This window comes from Lactuca saligna, chromosome 5 (assembly GCF_052625555.1).
Source record: "Lactuca saligna cultivar CGN05327 chromosome 5, ASM5262555v1, whole genome shotgun sequence".
Lineage (NCBI taxonomy): Eukaryota > Viridiplantae > Streptophyta > Magnoliopsida > Asterales > Asteraceae > Lactuca > Lactuca saligna.
Window position 1 is genome coordinate 188725233 of NC_136421.1, and position 18687 is coordinate 188743919.

General features: G+C 34.5%; 2 protein-coding genes across 2 annotated transcripts; one reads left to right on the forward strand and one right to left on the reverse strand.

Annotated features, from left to right (window-relative positions):
- Window positions 1-10140: 10140 nt before the first annotated feature.
- LOC144997774 (protein RGF1 INDUCIBLE TRANSCRIPTION FACTOR 1-like) lies at window positions 10141-12911 on the forward strand. The gene is made up of 4 exons (XM_078957639.1): window positions 10141-10211; window positions 10345-10590; window positions 10728-10868; window positions 12309-12911. The coding sequence occupies exons 1-4, from the start codon at window positions 10209-10211 to the stop codon at window positions 12654-12656; spliced, it is 738 nt and encodes a 245-aa protein (XP_078813765.1). The 5' UTR covers window positions 10141-10208; the 3' UTR covers window positions 12657-12911.
- A 1811-nt stretch (window positions 12912-14722) lies between these two features.
- Window positions 14723-16833, reverse strand: LOC145046056 (uncharacterized). Its single transcript, XM_078994343.1, has 3 exons — window positions 16326-16833; window positions 14940-15367; window positions 14723-14824 (listed from the first exon to the last, which is right to left on the reverse strand). The coding sequence occupies exons 1-3, from the start codon at window positions 16831-16833 to the stop codon at window positions 14723-14725; spliced, it is 1038 nt and encodes a 345-aa protein (XP_078850469.1).
- Between the last annotated feature and the right edge of the window lie 1854 nt (window positions 16834-18687).

The following is an 18687-nucleotide window of genomic DNA, read 5'->3' on the forward strand; positions in this document are numbered from 1 at the left end:
GATTCATCCAGAATTTTTCCAAAATCGCCAAACCCCAAACCACTCTAACACAGAAAGGTGTACCCTTTTGTTGGGGTGAAAAGCAAGAATCCGCGTTCCATACATTAAAGCAAGCCTTGTGTAGCGCACCTGTTCTGTCCCTACCCGAAGGGACAGAGGACTTTGTGGTCTATTGTGATGCGTCTAATCAGGGCTTAGGTTGTGTGCTTATGCAAAGAGGAAAGGTAATTGCTTATGCCTCAAGACAGCTAAAAGCACATGAGGTCAACTATACCACGCACGACTTGGTGTTAGGAGCCGTAGTCTTTGGACTGATGATTTGGAGACATTATCTCTACAGAACCAAGTGTACAATCTTCACTGACCATAAAAGCTTGCAGCACGTCCTCAATCAGAAAAACTTAAACATGAGGCAACGGCGATGGGTAGAGCTGCTCAACGATTATGAGTGCGAGATTCGCTACCATCCCGGAAAGGCCAATGTGGTAGCAGATGCCCTTAGCCGAAAGGAAAGTTCAAGCTGTAAAGTGAGGACACTGACGATGACTACCCATTCCCATTTATCCATGCAAATCCGAGACGCCCAGATAGAAGCCCTTAAACATGAGAACAAATCAAGTGAAGCCTTGAGGGGAATGGATAAGAAACTTGAGATCAGAGGTGACGGAGTCTATTGTTTCATGGACCGAATCTAGATTCCAAAGTTTGGAGGATTCAAGGATATTGTCATGGAGGAGGCACACAAGACCAGATACTATGTTTACCCAGGTTCAGACAAGATGTATCTAGATCTCAAGAAACAATATTGGTGGCCAAACATGAAAGTCGAGATCGCTACGTTTGTGAGTAAGTGTCTGACTTGCGCCAAGGTGAAAGTTGAATACTAGAAACCCTCGGGTCTGCTCCAGCAACCCGAGATACCCGATTGGAAATGGGAGATGATTACCATGGGTTTCATCACCATGTTACCCAAGTGTCCGAGTGGGTACGATACCATTTGGGTAATTGTTGATCGTTTGACAAAGTCCGCTCACTTCATCCCAATTAAAGAATCGTTCAAAATGGAAAGACTCGCGCGGATCTACATCGAGGAGGTAGTTCGACTGCATGGTGTACCTGCATCCATTATCTCTGATCGAGATAGCAGGTTTACCTCCAGATTTTTGCAGTCTCTTCAGAAGGCTCTTGGAACTAATCTAGACATGAGAACGGCTTATCATCCTCAGACTGACGGACAGAGTGAGAGAACTATCTAAACCCTGGAAAACATGCTTAGAGCATGTATCATCAATTTTAGAAAGTCATGGGACACACATCTATCTTTGATAGAGTTCTCGTATAACAACAGTTACCACACCAGTATCAAGGCTGCCCCATTCGAAGCTCTCTATGGTCGTAAGTGCAGATCCCCTCTGTGCTGGGCCAAGGTAGGGGACACGCAGCTAGCCAAGAGTCGATTCCTTAATAGTTCTCTCACTGGTCCTAAAATTATCTGTGAAACCACCGAGAAAATCATCTAGATCCGAGAACGATTGAAAGCTTCACGTGATAGATAGAAGAGTTACACTGATAACCGACGAAAACCTCTGGAGTTCCAGGTTGGAGACCGTGTCGTGTTGAAGGTCTCGCCCTGGAAAGGCATGGTATGCTTTGGAAAGCATGGAAAACTTAACCCGAGGTACATTGGACCCTTCGAGATCCTCGCTAGGATCGGTCTAGTAGTTTATAAACTTCGATTACCTCACGAGCTTAGCAACATGCACCCCGTCTTTCACATCTCAAACCTTAAAAAGTGTTTATCCGATGAAACCCTTGTGATTCCCCTAGACGAGATCGAGATCAACGAAAACTTGAACTTTGTGGAGGAACCAATCGAAATCATGGATCGAGAGATCAAAAGCACGAAACAAGGTCGCATCCCGATAATGAAGGTTCACTGGAATGCCAAGCGGGGACCGGAGTTCACTTGGGAGCGTGAAGACTCGATGAAACAAAAGTATCTGCATCTCTTCCCAGATCCATGATTTGTATCTTAATTCTGAATTTTGGGACGAAATTCCCTCTAACGGGGGGATAATGTGACAACCCGAAGTTCGTTACATCATTTGTAACCCTTTCGTTAATATATTCGTCGTTTCCAACTTCGTTTCCGTTACGTCGTTAAATTTAGTCATAATTATGGGATGTCTATTATGACTTAATGGATGCCTAAACCTGTTTAGAACTCATATTAACACTCCATATTAGTAATCGGAAATATTTTAGACTCGACCATATCGGGTTACGGTAACTTAATCGGGTGCGACCAAAAGCATCGTATAACGCCGGTAACAGGTAGAATTCCACTGTGTCCAAAACTTGGAACCTATTTAAAGTGGTTTAAGCTTCCATTTGAAGCTTTTTCTCTCTCTCACTACTCTCTCTCTCTCTAACCTCTCTCCTCCAATCCAAGTTTCAAGTCGAAAATCTTCAAATTTAAGCTCCAAATCACTAAGGTAACTTCCCTAACTCATGAATTAGCATCTTAGGCCTTCAAATTCGTGGTTAAACAATCATTTAGGACCATTTACATGTGTTTACGGCCCTGGAACATGCTTGGGCCGTAAACACACATATAAGGGGTTTTTGAGCCTTTAAACCCTTCCAATCGACCTTTGGAGCTTAGATATGGCTATATGACTTAATGTACTGGACTTAGAACACCTTGAATCAAATTTTTGGGGAGTAAACATGAGTTTAGTGCCCAATAACATGCTTGGGCCGTAAACTCACCTTCATGGAGAGTAAACACACCAATAGCCTTGGATTAAATTCTAAAATCAACCACAATCGACTTAGGGTCCTTAAACTAGATGAAAACCACCCCTTGGAGAGTTCACGGCCGTAACCCCCCTATAATGGGTTCCTAGGCCGTAGACTCATAAACACTAGCCAAATGATGCCCTAAATTCATCCTAAGACTTGTAAAATTGGTTTGAATCACATGTGATTGATCTAGGGCCACCAAATCATGAAAGGAATGGGCATATAGGAGCTTATGGCCGTAAACTCCTAGTTTAGGGTCGTAAACTCCCGTTGATGGTCCTTTTGGTGGTAAAACTCATTCCTATGCCTCAGATTAAATCATAGCAACCCTTCCCATGTGTTAATTGACCATTTAGCACCATAATACCCCATATTCATGAGTTCACGGACATGAACTCATATGGTCATGGTCTTAAGGCCGTAAACTCCCTAAGGAGTTTACTCTTTAAGAGAAAACTCATTTTCCAAAGCCCTATACATCCGTAGATGTCACCCGGGTCACTCCAAACACTTGTTTGAAGTGTTTTCTCATATTGGGGTGTGTAATCATATCTCATTAGTGATTTAAAGTCTAATTAGATACGTTTGTATAGCATTTCATATTATATAGTAACCTCACGTGTTATCAAGCCCCGAACCGACACATAGCATCCAAACCGTCACGTTTTCTCGTCTGGTGAGTTCATACCCCTACCCATTTTCAATGTTTTCACTGTTTTCAAGGGGTGAATACAAGCAAAGTACAAGTAATACTTGTACTCAAAACTTGTTTTATATGTGTTGTGTTTCATATTACATATGCTTTAAACACTGACAGTCGTAACAAACAACCGTTTGAACCTACAAAATATATTATCATATTATTTGTGAAAAACATTATAAATTGTTGTATTTTATATTTTCACAAATGTTTTCCCACATTATAACAGTTAAAAGCATAACATTTGAACTTAGAACATTGTTTTGTCCTCGGTAACACTCCACAGAGATACGCGAGTGGAGCATAGTCATTTGACCTTTCAGTATTATTACTAGTAAATTTGTTATTCTTATAAATTGGAGACATGTCCTCGGTGAACACTCCACAAAGATACGCGAGTGGAGGACCGCCCCCGTAACCAGAATCTCTTAGATAGGGAGCGTGACTTGAGTGTATAGATCTATACGGGGCTGACTACCCCACACCTGGCTGCTAGCTACAGCCGAACCGATAGGTTCCAGGGTGACGAAAGTCATAAGGTGATGTGGAGTACATATTTCCATATCTAGTCTATTGTATGGTTATGGAACTCGCAATTTGGATAACAGAGATTTACTTTTTAGTAATAATGGGTTTAGTAACTAGTTTACTTGGTATTTATTAGTTTTATATACGTGTTAAAACTAATACATTTTCAGTGTACATCTTTTACATTACATTTTGGATTGGTGAACTAACATACACTTTACAAGGATAACCAGGTTTTCAGTATACATCTTTCACATTAGGAAAATATGGGATTTTCCTGGGATAACAATTGAACATAACCAGAACCGTGTAAAATAACATATAACTAAACTTTACATATAAGAAAATATGAGATTTTCTTGGGTCGTAACATTTTCAGAAACCAAAAGGAAACTCTTACATTTTCAGAAAAACAAAAACCGCCTATGAATTGACCACCTTTATGCTGATTTTTAAAATGCTTGTATTCTCAGATCCGCATTAGACAGGTACCCGATGATCCTTTTGTCGAAGACGGAGTACATCGAAGGCACATCTTGCTTTTGTTCATATATATATATATATATATATATATATATATATATATATATATATATATATATATATATATATATACACACATATACATATATATATATATATACATATATATATATATACATATATATATATATACATATATATATATATATATACATATATATATATATATATATATATATATATATATATATATATATATATACACACACACATATGTATCACACTTGTACAACTTAATTTTTGAACAAATGTAAATTCTAATATGTAATGTAATGGTTGTTTACTTTGCTTACTATGTGCATTGGATTTGATACTTAACGTGGAGTCCGTCCCGGAAATGTTTCCGCCTTCGATTTTCGGGGTGTGACAGAAAGTCTCCTAGCGACGAAATAATATTAACCGACAACCTTAGTGGTACATGCACCACCACCAACATCCTACCTGTATTAATCATGCTTCGGGAAGAGGGAGCAGTGGGCTTCCCATCCCATGGGCGTGATTGTCCCATATTAGGACTAAGATTCTTGTCCCTCGAAGGCGGATGCATCACCTAGATGTTCCTATTTAAGGCCGACAACCATACTATTATAAGGCAATTTCACCATTTGGCTAATATGCTCTCCAAATCTCCTTACAACAGACCATTGACTTGATTTTCGGTGCGTCCTCGAGGGCACAATTGCTCGCGGTGATCTCTCCAATTCGGCTGTAGGTTTACCACATCACATCAACAACAATAATTGCTTTTGTTTTATTTATAGGTTCGAGATGACGGGTGGTGCCAACATACCAAACATACAAGCTAGTCCGATTTGTAGTCTATCAAAATATTTTTATTACGTTCGACCCGCATCATAATGAGTTTTATTATTTGGTATTGAAAATGGTTTATTTAGAATTCTTTGAATTTGGTTTCTTTACAATTAATAAAATATGTGCCTCACCGAGATTTTGAATTACATGATTTGATTTCAATTATGAATTTCTGGAATTGAATTTTTTTTGTTTTTGATTTTGCTTAAGAAAAAATAAAATACCTCTCACCGAGTGATATTGGAATTTGGAATTTTGATTGTGTATTTTGAAGGGTTTTTTTTCTTGTTTTTGAAACACAAATATCCCAACCTAATTTACTCCGGTGGGGTTGTGGTAATAAACATGAGAAATACAAAATAATTACTTTATAATTATAATTTGAGGATTACCATGGAATAAACAATGAAACTAATTGAATTACTTTTCAAAACGCACGAAGAAAGTTTTGGAAAAAAAATTGAGTTCCTGGAATATATATAATACATATGGAAAAAAAAAAGAGAATTTAAGATTTGTTTGTGGCCTTAACACATGTGATTATGCTATGTTCTTAATTTAGGGTTCCAACTTCTTTAGTTTCGACAAACGAAGAAGAAGCAGCGAAAATCGGTGAAGTGGCGACGGATTTCGAACGGTGACTACGTAGGAGAATCAACCGTCGTATGGCAAGAAGAATCGCGTTCGTCGCGTCGTTAGGTATTCTTATTAATCTATATATTTTTAAATTTTAAATAACGGCATAATGGTCAAAATATTTTTATTTTAAGTGGATTAATAAATTATAACAGTGGAAATATCATCACCCATGAAAGAAGCTATGATGATAATGTCAGAATTATAGCCGATATTTTAAATGATATATATTGTATTCTACCATAATGTTTATTATAAATATATTTCATCATAATGTGTTTATATGTATATAAATAATGTGTTAGTTCTAATTTTTTTAATTACAAACAAATCGGTTCATTTGTTCGGGATTCTTAAAGAAGATCAAGTGAAGTGCAGTTTTTCTATATTGGTTGGAATTAAATGAGCTTGCAAAAATAATTTTTTTCAAATGTATTTTGGATTCGAAAAGAAGATCAAACGCATTTTGGATTTTGGAAGAAGATCAAGTGTATTTTGGATTAGAATAGAAGATAAAGTGGTTACAAGAAAGAGAGGATGATTCTTACAACAATTTCAAGAATGTTAGGTGCTACTTAACAATTTCAAAATAAATGTAATTTTTATTCATAATTGTATTTTTTAACAATAAATGTAATTAATAATTTTAGTAATATTGATAACATCATAATAAAATGTTTTTCATTTTCAATATAACCATAATCATATTCTGTTTAATTGTCCGAAATAATAAAATTATTATACAAAAAAAAAAAAAAAAAAAAAAAAAAAACAAACAGATTTTGAAGTTTAGAGTATTAGTTATTCCAAAAAATCTGCAATTTTTTTAAAAATTTATGTTAATTTACTAAAATACTCTTATCAAGAAATTAAATGTTACTTTTCAATTATCTTTTAATTCAATAATATGCATTATTCATTCTCTTAAAATAACTAAAATGATTGGTTTACAATAAATACCACAGTAATACAATAGATAGTTACAATACAATAACTTAAGTCTCTCTCTCTCTCTCTAGATCTCTCTCTCTCTCTCTCTCTCTCTCTATATATATATATATATATATATATATATATATGTGTGTGTGTGTGTGTGTGTGTGTGTGTGTGTAAATTACACCAATCGTCCTTTGTGCATATGCCAGAAAGCGTGTTTAGTCCATATTTTCAAAAATTAACTTGGACCGTCCCTTATATCGTAAAAAATTGCATGCTTCGTCCCTGATGTCATAAAAAGACTATTTTACCCTTATAATTTTCTTTTTTCATTTATTTTTTATGTGTTTTCTTATTAACATATTAAAAAATTATATAATAAATTATTTTGGCCCACCCATTTTAGAATACCAGTTGATCATCTTTTTCGTATATTTAAAACCTACATCCAACCCCCCCTTCCCCCCCCCCCCCCCACCACATATCACCGCTGCTTCGCCGAGAAACGCAAGAATGTCAATGGACTTCCGACCACCTCTATATACTCGAACAACCCTATATCTCCAATTACCATCCTCACTTCACCGGAAACAACCAACATGTTAAATGACTTGACACGATCTACATAGTTAATGATGATGATGGTGTAGACCTAAAGCAGCATCGTAGATTGAGATGGTGGCATGAATGTGAGACCATAAAGTTTTTCAAGTGAATAGGTGGTGATGATGGCTCTAGGGTTTCACGATCTACACCCTTTAAAACCTTCCTCTGAGACACATATGGAAGAATGGTGTATAAAGATCTTCTGTAGATGTTATTCTAGAGATTGTGTCAAGGGTTTTGTTAGTCAGGGAACTAGATTCGTTTTTCCGGCGGCAAGGATGTCACCAAATTTATTTTTTCGGCGACAAAGACTTACTGCATCTGTTTCTGTTCATCGGGGTTCCCACCACCATCATCTTCAATCATTATCATCATCAAGGTAAGAACCGCCACCACACCACCATCATCAGTTTCACTAATGCCCTTCTTCTTTCTCCGCCTATCTTCTATTCTTGTCCCACTCTCTACGTCTCGATGGTAGATTTGATTTCAAGGTACGATTTATGGGTTTAATTTCGGGTTAGATTGTGGGTTTGGAAATCAGAACTATATGGGGTTTCAGGTTCAATCTTCGATTGATTTTGATTTCTAATTGATTTCCAAATTCTAAAACCATTTGGTACATGTTTCAGATTTGGGAACTAGTTGTGATAGGTGAAAATTGGGGTGGTCGGAGAAGAGCAAATCAGGAGAGGATGATAACGGGTGTGTGGGGTGGGATGGGGTGGGGTGAGGGGTCAATTTACTTTTTAAATTTTAAATAAGAATAAAATTATCAGATTAACTGAAAAATAAATACATAAGGGCAATATGGTCATTTCAAATATGGAACGGACAAAAACTCAACAAATTCTTCTTTGATGGATGAACCGTGCAAATTTTAAACAAACGACGGACGATCCGAGTTAATGTTTAAAAATAAGGACTAAACACACTTTCTGCCATATGCACGATGGACGATTGGTGTAATTTACCACATATATATATATATATATATATATATATATATATATATATATATATATATATATATATATATATATATATATATATATATATATATATATATATAACAAAAGATTTGGGATAATTTGCGAGCTCACGAACTCATAATCAACTCTTCATCTTTCAAAACCTAAAACACAAATCTTCTCTAAATAGTGCGTTTAACCATATTTATGCTCAAAAAAAGATTAAACAATTTTTTTTTTCGAGATTTACATATATACACAATCAGTAGTTATATGGACTGTTGATCGCTGATTAGCACAATCATCAGTCATATGGACTGTGGATGTACACAATCAACAATCATATGGACTGCTGATGAGCAATCACTACTTCTTATGATTGTTGTTTGTGCTTATTAACAGTCTATATGATTGTTAATTGTGGTTATGAATAGTCTGTATAACTGCTGATTGTGCTCGTGAGCACTTTTAAGAAAAAGAATGGTTAAATCTTTATTTTTCGAGTTTTGATATGGATTAGACGAACCATTTGATAAAAATTGACATTTTTTGGTGTTGAAAAATGATAAACTGATTATGAGTTCATAAGTTTTTACAAATCTTTAGGTTCCCAAAAGAAGTTGGCCTCTCTCTCTCTCTCTCTCTCTCTCTCTCTCTCTCTCTCTCTATATATATATATATATATATATATATATATATATATATATATATATATATATATATATATATATATATATGAGAGAGAGAGCTCATAATCCAAGGCTACTACATTAATTTATATTAACCTAAAAGAGTAGTTCAAGAAACGAAGCCAATATCGTGAAGCATGGGAACAATACCCACGTTCTCGCTCTCATATTTTACTCTTTAACTTAATTACTTTGCAAATCAAATTAAGGGGTTTGCTTACCGCCACCGTAAAATTAACTAGAACAAGTGTTTTGTATGTAGCTAATTTTGTTTCGGTTAAACTCAAATTTTACTCAACTGGGTAGTCATATTTATATATTTTTGAACAGCAATATGAAAACGTAATAATTAATGATTATTTTATTAGTACAGTTTCTTGTTTGGGCTCACACACAGTCGTTAGCTAGATATGAAAGTTTTCTATTTTTTCTTAATGTTTTCTAAGTTTTTGGTGATTCTTATTTGACCAATTCCCAATATACATACATGTATGTATTTGCACATTTGAATATTTTGAAAATATATAAGAATTACTTTTCACACATTGTTTTCAAAAAAAGTTATATACCTCTAAAATGTTTATGAATAAGCATTTTGTTCTAAAATACTTCGAAAAAAAAAACATAATATTTTGGAACTAGGACGTCGTATGTATACATTTTTTTCAACAAAACTAATTTATTTAAGCATTTTGTAGTTGAATAAATATCTTTTAACAGAAATTTTTAGAAAAAAAGTATTCTTGTTATAGTCAAATTATGAGTTTGTAAAAGATCTTGAATTGAATATATATATATATATATATATATATATATATATATATATATATATATATATATATATATATATATATATATATATATATATATATACACCCGACACACACTTCCTGTAATAAATACTCATCCTCTTATCACTTCTTTCTTTTGCTCAACACTATTCTTCGTATAACTATTGCTAGAACTACAGTTTATCTGATCATGGTATAAAGATATAGAAGTTTTTATCTATATAAAAGTTTTCTCAATTCATGTTATTTTTAATTGCTTATGTGTTTCCATCCTTTTTCATTATTGAAAGTTTTTATGAGTTGTGTATTATACTCTATGATTGCAGGGAAATCTTAAGCCGGCCTGGTTAGAAGCTCTCTACGTGCAAAAATTCTTCACAGCATGTTCAACTCATGAACACTTAAAAAAGAACGAGAAGAATATATGCTGTTTGGATTGTTGCATCAGTATCTGCCCACACTGTGTTCACTTTCATCGATTACATAGGCTTCTTCAAGTTCGTCGTTATGTATATCATGATGTGGTAAGGCTGGAAGAATTAGAGCGACTTATTGACTGCTCAAATGTTCAGGTATAATTAGAAAAAAAAAAAAAAAAAAAACAGAACATATTAATTAAGAATTGAGCATTCTAAGCTAAAATTAATCAGAAGGGTTTACATCATAATTCAATCCAATATTTGTTAATTTGGCTCCTAATTTTTTTTAGGCTTATACCATCAACAGTGCAAAAGTGGTGTTTATCAAGATGAGACCTCAAAACAGGCAACTTAAGGGCTCTGGGAATTTTTGTACTTCTTGTGATAGGTGCCTTCAAGAACCTTTCATTCATTGCTCTCTAGGGTGTAAGGTAATTCAGCTCCTATTTCCTCTATTTTAACTAAAATAGCATGCACAATTTTCATGATTCGAAACTCGAATGTTTTGACGGGAATCTTTATTTTCTCATTTATTGTCATGAGAGATGTTGATGGTCGTTAAAAATATGAAATGAAGTTGTTGGAATAGAAAATACTGATAAGTAAAAAGAAAATTGTACAATTAATGTTCTATTATTACAATTCTTTTATTCCTTATGGCTGTAGTTACTCAACGTTTCAATTATGTAAATTTTAATATGAACAATTTTTTTGAACGTTGGATTTTGTTAAAAGTTACTTGCGAGACGCTAGAAGGAGGCAAAAGAAGCTGTCACCCTAATGGTAGAATTTAGATTTTGTACATTCATTAGACCTTTAGATCTTCAAGAATTCATCGATTATCAAAACTTCAATTTTTCTTACAACCGGAATTATCCAGAATTTAATACAACATAACATAATTAACCTTCACTTTTTGCCTCCTAGTCGGCATTGGAAAATAGTAAGCGCAATAACACCAAAATAATCCAATTCAAACATAAAAATCAACAATAAGATAACATAAATTAAATATTGATACATAACAACTACTCATACGAAAAATGATAAACATGACAAACAAATATTAATATCACATCAAAATTGAAACAATAACATGACACGGTTTGGCGTCGTGTTTTTTATACTAAACACAAATAGAACATTAACACAAAAACTGATTCAAATTTCAAAAGAATTTCTGGGTTTTCTTTCCTGTCATATATTTCTGTTGTGTGTTGTCATCGATTATCATGCCTATGTAATAATGCTTGCTTGTATCTCATAGATGGGACGTTTTTGTTCTGCAAAAACCAATAATCCCAATAACTTTACAAAAGAAAATTAACATTGAGTTTTGACTATCATTCTATTAAGCTAAGCTCGATAGTAATTAAATGCATCCCTCGTTTTTATATGAGTGTATATATATAACTTACAGATGAATTTTTCATATAACTTTGGCTTAAAATTTTTTTGTGGCAATGAACGTTGAAACGTGCTAAAACCAATACTATAACATTTAATTTAAAAATAGAGAGCACGTATGGTTAACATAATTATCTTTTGTTTTCTGTTGACCAAAAGCACGTTAATCATTTGTGACGTTATTAAGAAGACATGTTTGACCAATGACTTTGGTACAATGCTACAATTTGCTCGTTAATGTTTTTGATCAAGGGTGTTGTGAATTGACAATTAACTTTGACATGGGATGTGTATTGTCTTTGTTTATATCAAATATTTAAAGGTAAACTCTAGCTCCAATTTGTAACATATACTAGCGATCTTACGAAGGCAAGAAAAGACGTTATAGGAAAATAAAATTCACTGTATAATTTCTTCATGCGAATTGAATTATATATGAACTTAATTCAATTTGAATGTTTTAGGTGGACTTTGTGCTTAAACATTATAGAGACCTCACTCCATTCTTAAGGATATGCAATTCCTTACAACTAGGTCCAGATTTCTTCATTCCAAATGATAATGGAGATGATGATATGACAAATGAAACGCCTCATTCGACCATCATGGATTATGAGGACCCGATGAGCTCATGCTCAGGTTCATCGAGTTCAGAAAACATCAGCGTGATGTGCACCAAATTTGTTAGAAAAAAGAGAAGTGGACTCTACACTTGTGGAAGAATATCATCAAATCCGGTTCATTCTGAAGAGGATATGGCCTCAAGCATAAGTAGAAGAAAGGGCATTCCCCAGAGATCACCTATGTGTTGAGACGTGAGAGAGCTCTAATAAACTGAGGTGCTTCCTTTATTTATTTATTTTTCTCAAGTTTTGGAATATTATTTTTTAACTAATGTAGCGTCTAGTATCTCTATAATTAAGATGTTTTATGTTATAGTTTATTAATTACTTGGTCGGAGTAGGTTTTTGTCTTAATCACATCACGTGATTCCCAATTCCAATCCATGGTATTGTACATTTTTCTAAGAATTTCTCCATATTTTAATGAGGATTATGATTATAAAACTGAAACTTGCATAAAATCGAGGTCCTTGTTGTTCTATTAATAAACTTTTTCCCATAATACATATAACAATTTCTTCATTTCCGTACATGCTCAATTATAAATAAAGAAAAGGTTTATTTATTTATTTATTTTTTTGTAAAATACACATATGACAAAAACAAATAAAACCCATATTATAATGAATCTATTCAAATTTGGTAGTTAAAATTGATTGAATAAGACGACTTCACACAGGACAGTACTTCGTAAGTGCGGCTTTAATTCCCAATTCCAATGGCTTCTTTATTCCAAGTGATTTTTTAAATTAATGTGGGTTTCATTCTTAATTAATCTTGATTAACCAAGTTATTGTATATGGTCATCAAAAAATATGACCTTCATATATACCATATTATATATATAAGGCTTTTGGAAGTGGTGACTCATTTCCACTTAGGAGTGGTACATTTTCACCTTAATTACAAAAGGAATAGGGAGAATACAAAGAAGTGGCAAGAATGGAAGAAAAGAGGAATGAGAGAGTAGGCATAAACATGCCGAGGTCGACATGTTTTTGCTCGGTACCATCAGTGAGAGAAGGTGTTTGTGTGGCACATTACTAGAAAGGCCCCTTATGTCCGACAAATATTACGAATGGAAATTTATGTCGGAATCAATAGGATTCTAACGAATTTTGACCAAATAGGAAATTCTAAATTACTAACACAATATTAATACCAACCGATTATCATGTCATAGAAAATCTATCGGAACTACCAATGGATATTTAATGAAATAATAATGTTATTTTAGAACTTCTCGGTTTTCATTCGGTAATTACCCATGAATCAAAAAATTTATTTCCAAATTTACATTATAAATAATAAGAAGAATTAATAAGAAAATAATTATTTACCACTACTTTAGTTTTTCATGTTATTATTAATTACAATTTATTAAAATTATTAATATTATTATTTTTATTATTACTCTTATTATTATGTACAGTTATCTTTATACTTTATAAGAAAATAGTTATGTACAAAATAATTTAATTCTTGATAATATTATTAGTTACTATTTATTTTAATAACAATAACCATCATCATCATCATTATTATTATTATTATTATTATTATTATTATTATTATTTGTAATTATCTTTATAGTTAATCAAAAAATAATTATTTAACAGTTTATTACTTGTTAATAATTACTATCTATTATATAAGTATAAGTATTGTTACAATTATAATTATCTTTATTATTGAACCTACAGATACATATGTGTGATCACTGGTATTTCATCAATTATGTACACATATAAAATAATAATAAAAATAATAATAATAATGATAATAATAATAATAATAATAATAATATATTTTTTTTGGAACCGATAAATATATTAAATAAAAAAGAGGACACCCTAGCAAGGGACTAGGCAACAACCCGCCGGAAAGAGTATAAGAAAAAAAAAAGAAAATACCCCTTTGAAATGCAAGAGAAAGGGCAGACAGTCCAATCAATCCAATTACATACTCTGTTTTTTTCTCCTATATTTAAACCATAAATACAGTATGGATTTAATTATATCCACCACTCTTTTTGGAAATGTTTTTATGTTGTTGAACACCCTGTCATTAAGAGCTATCTATGTACACCAAAACATACCATAGCAAATGTTGATTAACATCCTCCTCTTCGGACAAGTTCCCCAGCTAAAGGAAAAATCCAGAATCTCAGAAACATACGAGAAAGTAGAATGTTGGATTCCACACCATCTGAACACCTGATCCAATATGGAACACGCAGCAGGACATCTACATAATCAGTTATCGGTGGTCTCATCCATTACACCACAGTAGCTGCAATTATTATCCACACTGCTAATTCCTCGTTTGCGAAGATTAACTGTTTGTAGGGATCCGATCTAAGTTTGCACACTAAGCAAAACATGATACTTTCAGGGGAACAACTTTGTTCCAATGGAAAGGACCCATGATGGTAGAGGAGATTGAATTATCGATCCCCTGCCTCATGCTCACCATTGTGTATCGCCCTCCATTTGCCAAATCAGACACCCATGTAGCCTCCCTTGAGCTTACACCTCTTCTTACGACAACATTAAAAGGAATATTGTGCTTGACCAGATCAAGTTTTATCTTAGCAATAGAGCACCAGACACCTGACCTTGATCTACTAGCAAGAAAGTCGTATGTTTTGTTGTCAAGCCTATGAATAACTCGAATCACCTTGGCCCATAATGAGTTTGGTTCTGTTTTCATCCGCCACAACCATTTACAACATAAGGCAATGTTGAATGCTTTTAAGGAGCCAACATCAAGACTTCCCATATCCTCCGCAGCCGTTACCTTGTCCCAGCCGACCCAACGGATTTTCCTTAAGTTCTTCATGCCACCCCATAAGAATCGTCTTCTAATCCTCTCCAATTCATTAAGAATTTCACCTGGAGCTACAAAAAGAGAAAAATAATATGAAGGTAAGAATGATAGCACCAACTTGATAAGAGTAAGTCTCCCTCCAAAAGACAAGTTTCTAGCTTTCTAATCTGATAACTTTACATTGAATCTATTTATGATCGGACTCCAATGTTTCTTTAACTTCATGTTAGCAACCACTGGCACCCCTAAGTATGTAAACGGGAGGGTAGATGGCTCACACCCAAGAAGACGCACCCATCAATTTCCTTGTAGTTGCGATGCACCAATGCCGAAAACCCGAGATTTGTTGAAATTTACTTTTAGCCCCGAAGAAGCATGAAAGAAATGAAGGATGCGAGTCAGGTTACTTATATTTGTCTTTGACCATTCACCAATGAAGAGTGCATCGTCGGCATAAAAGAGATGAGATATACAGGGGCAGTTTTCATGGAGGTTCACACCTTTGAAGATGACTTTCTCACATGCTTCTTTCAACACCACATTCAACCCTTCCATAGTAATAATGAAGGGAAAAGGCGACAGGGGTTCACCTTGCCTTACACCTTTCATGATTTTAAACTCTTCTGTAGGACTCCCATTGACCAAGACTGAGGCTTTAGCAGAAGATAAACCACCGTGAATCCATGTCGCTACTTCATCCCGAAACCCATTTGATGTAGTGTCGAATCGATGTAGTCCCAGTTGACGGAGTCGAAGGCTTTATCAAAGTCAACTTTGAACAACAGAATTTTCTTCTTCAAATTCTTTGCCTAGGAACACACCTCATTGATAATGAGAGGCCTATTAAGGATGTTTCTCCCAGCCACATATGTTGACTGAGCCTCTCCTATGGTAGCACCAACCACTTGCTTTAACCTTGTCGCCAAGAGTTTAGAAACGATCTTATAGAGGCATCCGATCAAACTAATGGGTCTATAACCGTTCATCTTCAGGGGATCCTTGGTTTTGGGACCAAAGAAATAAACAAACCGTTACAACTTGGAGATAGTGCACCCACATGTTCGAAGTGTTTCACATAATTAATTATATTCTCTTCAAGGAAGTCCCAATGGGATTTAATGAATTTAAAAGTAAATCCATCGGACCCTGGTGCTTTGTCACTACCGCAGGCCCATACAGCAGCTTTGATTTCTTCCGGAGAAAATGGAGATTCAAGGAATTGAGAATCAGCAAGAGATAGTCGCACAAACTGACTTCTTGAATGTTTGGGACGGGAAGGATGCTTTCCATGGAATTTAGAACTAAAGAAACGAAAGGCCTCCAATTTAATTACATCCGAGTTGGTAGACCAGCACCCATTAATCATCAATCCTGTAATTTGATTTTTCCTATTTTTATTAATAACATATGCATGGAAGAATTTTGCGTTTTCGTCCCCATCCACAGCCCATCTAATATGAGATTTCTGCTTTAGATCCTTAACTGATCCCCTTTCCAAATCTTCGATTTTCTTGAATCCCTCTGCCAATTTCAGCATTAGTTAAAGTATCCAGTTCCCACACTTTATTTTTAATTTGATTAAGATTCTCCTATTCTTTCCCAAATTCCTTCTTTCTCCATTCTTTGATTGCATTTTTCACGTGCCTAATTTTGGTGGCAAAGAAAGAGTATGGACTCCCGAACCCCTTGAAGGTGGAATAAGCTGAGGTAATTACTTGTTTGAAACCATCTCTATCCATACAAGAATTAAAAAATCTAAAAGGTGATGGACCAAAATCCACCATAACTGAGGAAAGTAGGACCGGAGAATGATCAGATAATTCCTTGTCTAAAGCTGTCACGGATAACGAGGGAAAAGAATCAATGAAGTTTGAGCAACAAAGAAAACGGTCTAGTTTGCTAAGTTTCAGTTCCCTCGGACAAGAGTTTGTAAACTTATAGCCTCCAATTTTTAGATCAATAAGGCCCACCTCAACAATGAAGTTATTGAATGATGCTGTTGTGATTGGACAAAATTGAGAAAACAATCTTTCATCACGTCTGCGGACTGCATTGAAGTCCCCAAGGAAAACCCAAGCTCCAACTTTGCTGTTTTTGATAGTAATCAAGTCATCTCATGATTTAGCTTTATCAGAGACCTGCTGAGGACCATAAATATTAGCAAAATTAATCAGAATAGAAATGTCGGCCCAACACCCAGAAATAATAAGAATGTATCGAGATTCGACTATCTTAACGACCGAGAAGAGCTTCTTATCCCATATACTTAGGAGCCCCCCCCCCCCCCAATCTTCCAACTACATTAACTCCTGCATGCTCAAACTCATTGGAACTCCAACATCTAGCAACATCAATCCGCTCAACGTTTGACATTTGGGTATCTTGAATTCCAAAAAACGAGATTTTATATCTGTACTTAAGTCTTTGAATCCAATTCACCTTGTGGTCTTCCCCGAGACCTCTCACATTTAGAGTGATGCACTTAATTTATGCCCAAGCCCTCTCCAGACTCATCCATCACCTCATTGAGGATTGGATCATCTGAACAGATCTTGAAACCTACTTGTTGTACAATTTCAACTGTTAGTTCCTTTTCCTTAGAATAGGAGAAACAATCGATGCATGAATCCTCCTGAGGCATCAAAATAAGTGAAACATTTAGGTCAATAGGAGCAGATGTGGATCCATCAGCCACCGATACAGTGGGCATAGCAGTAGAATTGTAGGTAGAAATAGGGAATTTTGAGATGTTTGATTCCTTGGAGGGGAGATCACACGACGTCTCTTCCTTAATAAGTTTCCATTCTCTTTTGGGGAGACATACCTTGAATCACCTATTTTTGCAAAACATCCATATTTTCGATGTAACCCTGAATAAATGATTGGAAAATCCAATACATAAATGATGTATATTTTTTTCCAATCATTTATTGTTTGGTAACCCTGAATAAGTTTCCATTCCCTACATACTCCTTGTGTATGCCCAACATATTCAATGTAATTCATGTCCAACATAAGTGATGTATGCCCCACATACCCATTGGGTACAAAAAATGTACTACCAACCCCCATTTTCATCTTAACTTCACACAACCATAACTTCTTCATTCCAACTCCTTTTTTGGCATTCTTTATATGACTTGAAAGGTATTGCAAAGCACCAAAATCCTATCTAATGAGTATTGACTTAAAGAATATCGAATTAAGATTTTTTAATTCATGCTAGAAGCCCATTCTATAAGAGATCCATTGTCTTCCCTTTGGGTCCAACATATGAACCAAGGGCTAGACCTTAAAAGCAATATTTTCAACCTTTAATAAGGCCCAAATTTACTTTCTCAAATCATAAATCCTTTAAATGATTGAATTCCTATCCACAACCTTGAATTTA

Coding starts and splice junctions, on each gene's coding strand:
- LOC144997774 (XM_078957639.1), top strand. Junction 10,591..10,727: donor TTGACTGCTCAAATGTTCAG/GTATAATTAGAA, acceptor AATTTTTTTTAG/GCTTATACCATCAACAGTGC. Junction 10,869..12,308: donor ATTGCTCTCTAGGGTGTAAG/GTAATTCAGCTC, acceptor TGAATGTTTTAG/GTGGACTTTGTGCTTAAACA.
- LOC145046056 (XM_078994343.1), bottom strand. CDS start 16,833: ATGCTGAAATTGGCAGAGGGATTCAAGAAAATCGAAGATTTGGAAAGG. Junction 15,368..16,325: donor ACTATCTCCAAGTTGTAACG/GTTTGTTTATTT, acceptor CTCTTTTTGTAG/CTCCAGGTGAAATTCTTAAT. Junction 14,825..14,939: donor ATGGAGGGCGATACACAATG/GTGAGCATGAGG, acceptor GTGCAAACTTAG/ATCGGATCCCTACAAACAGT.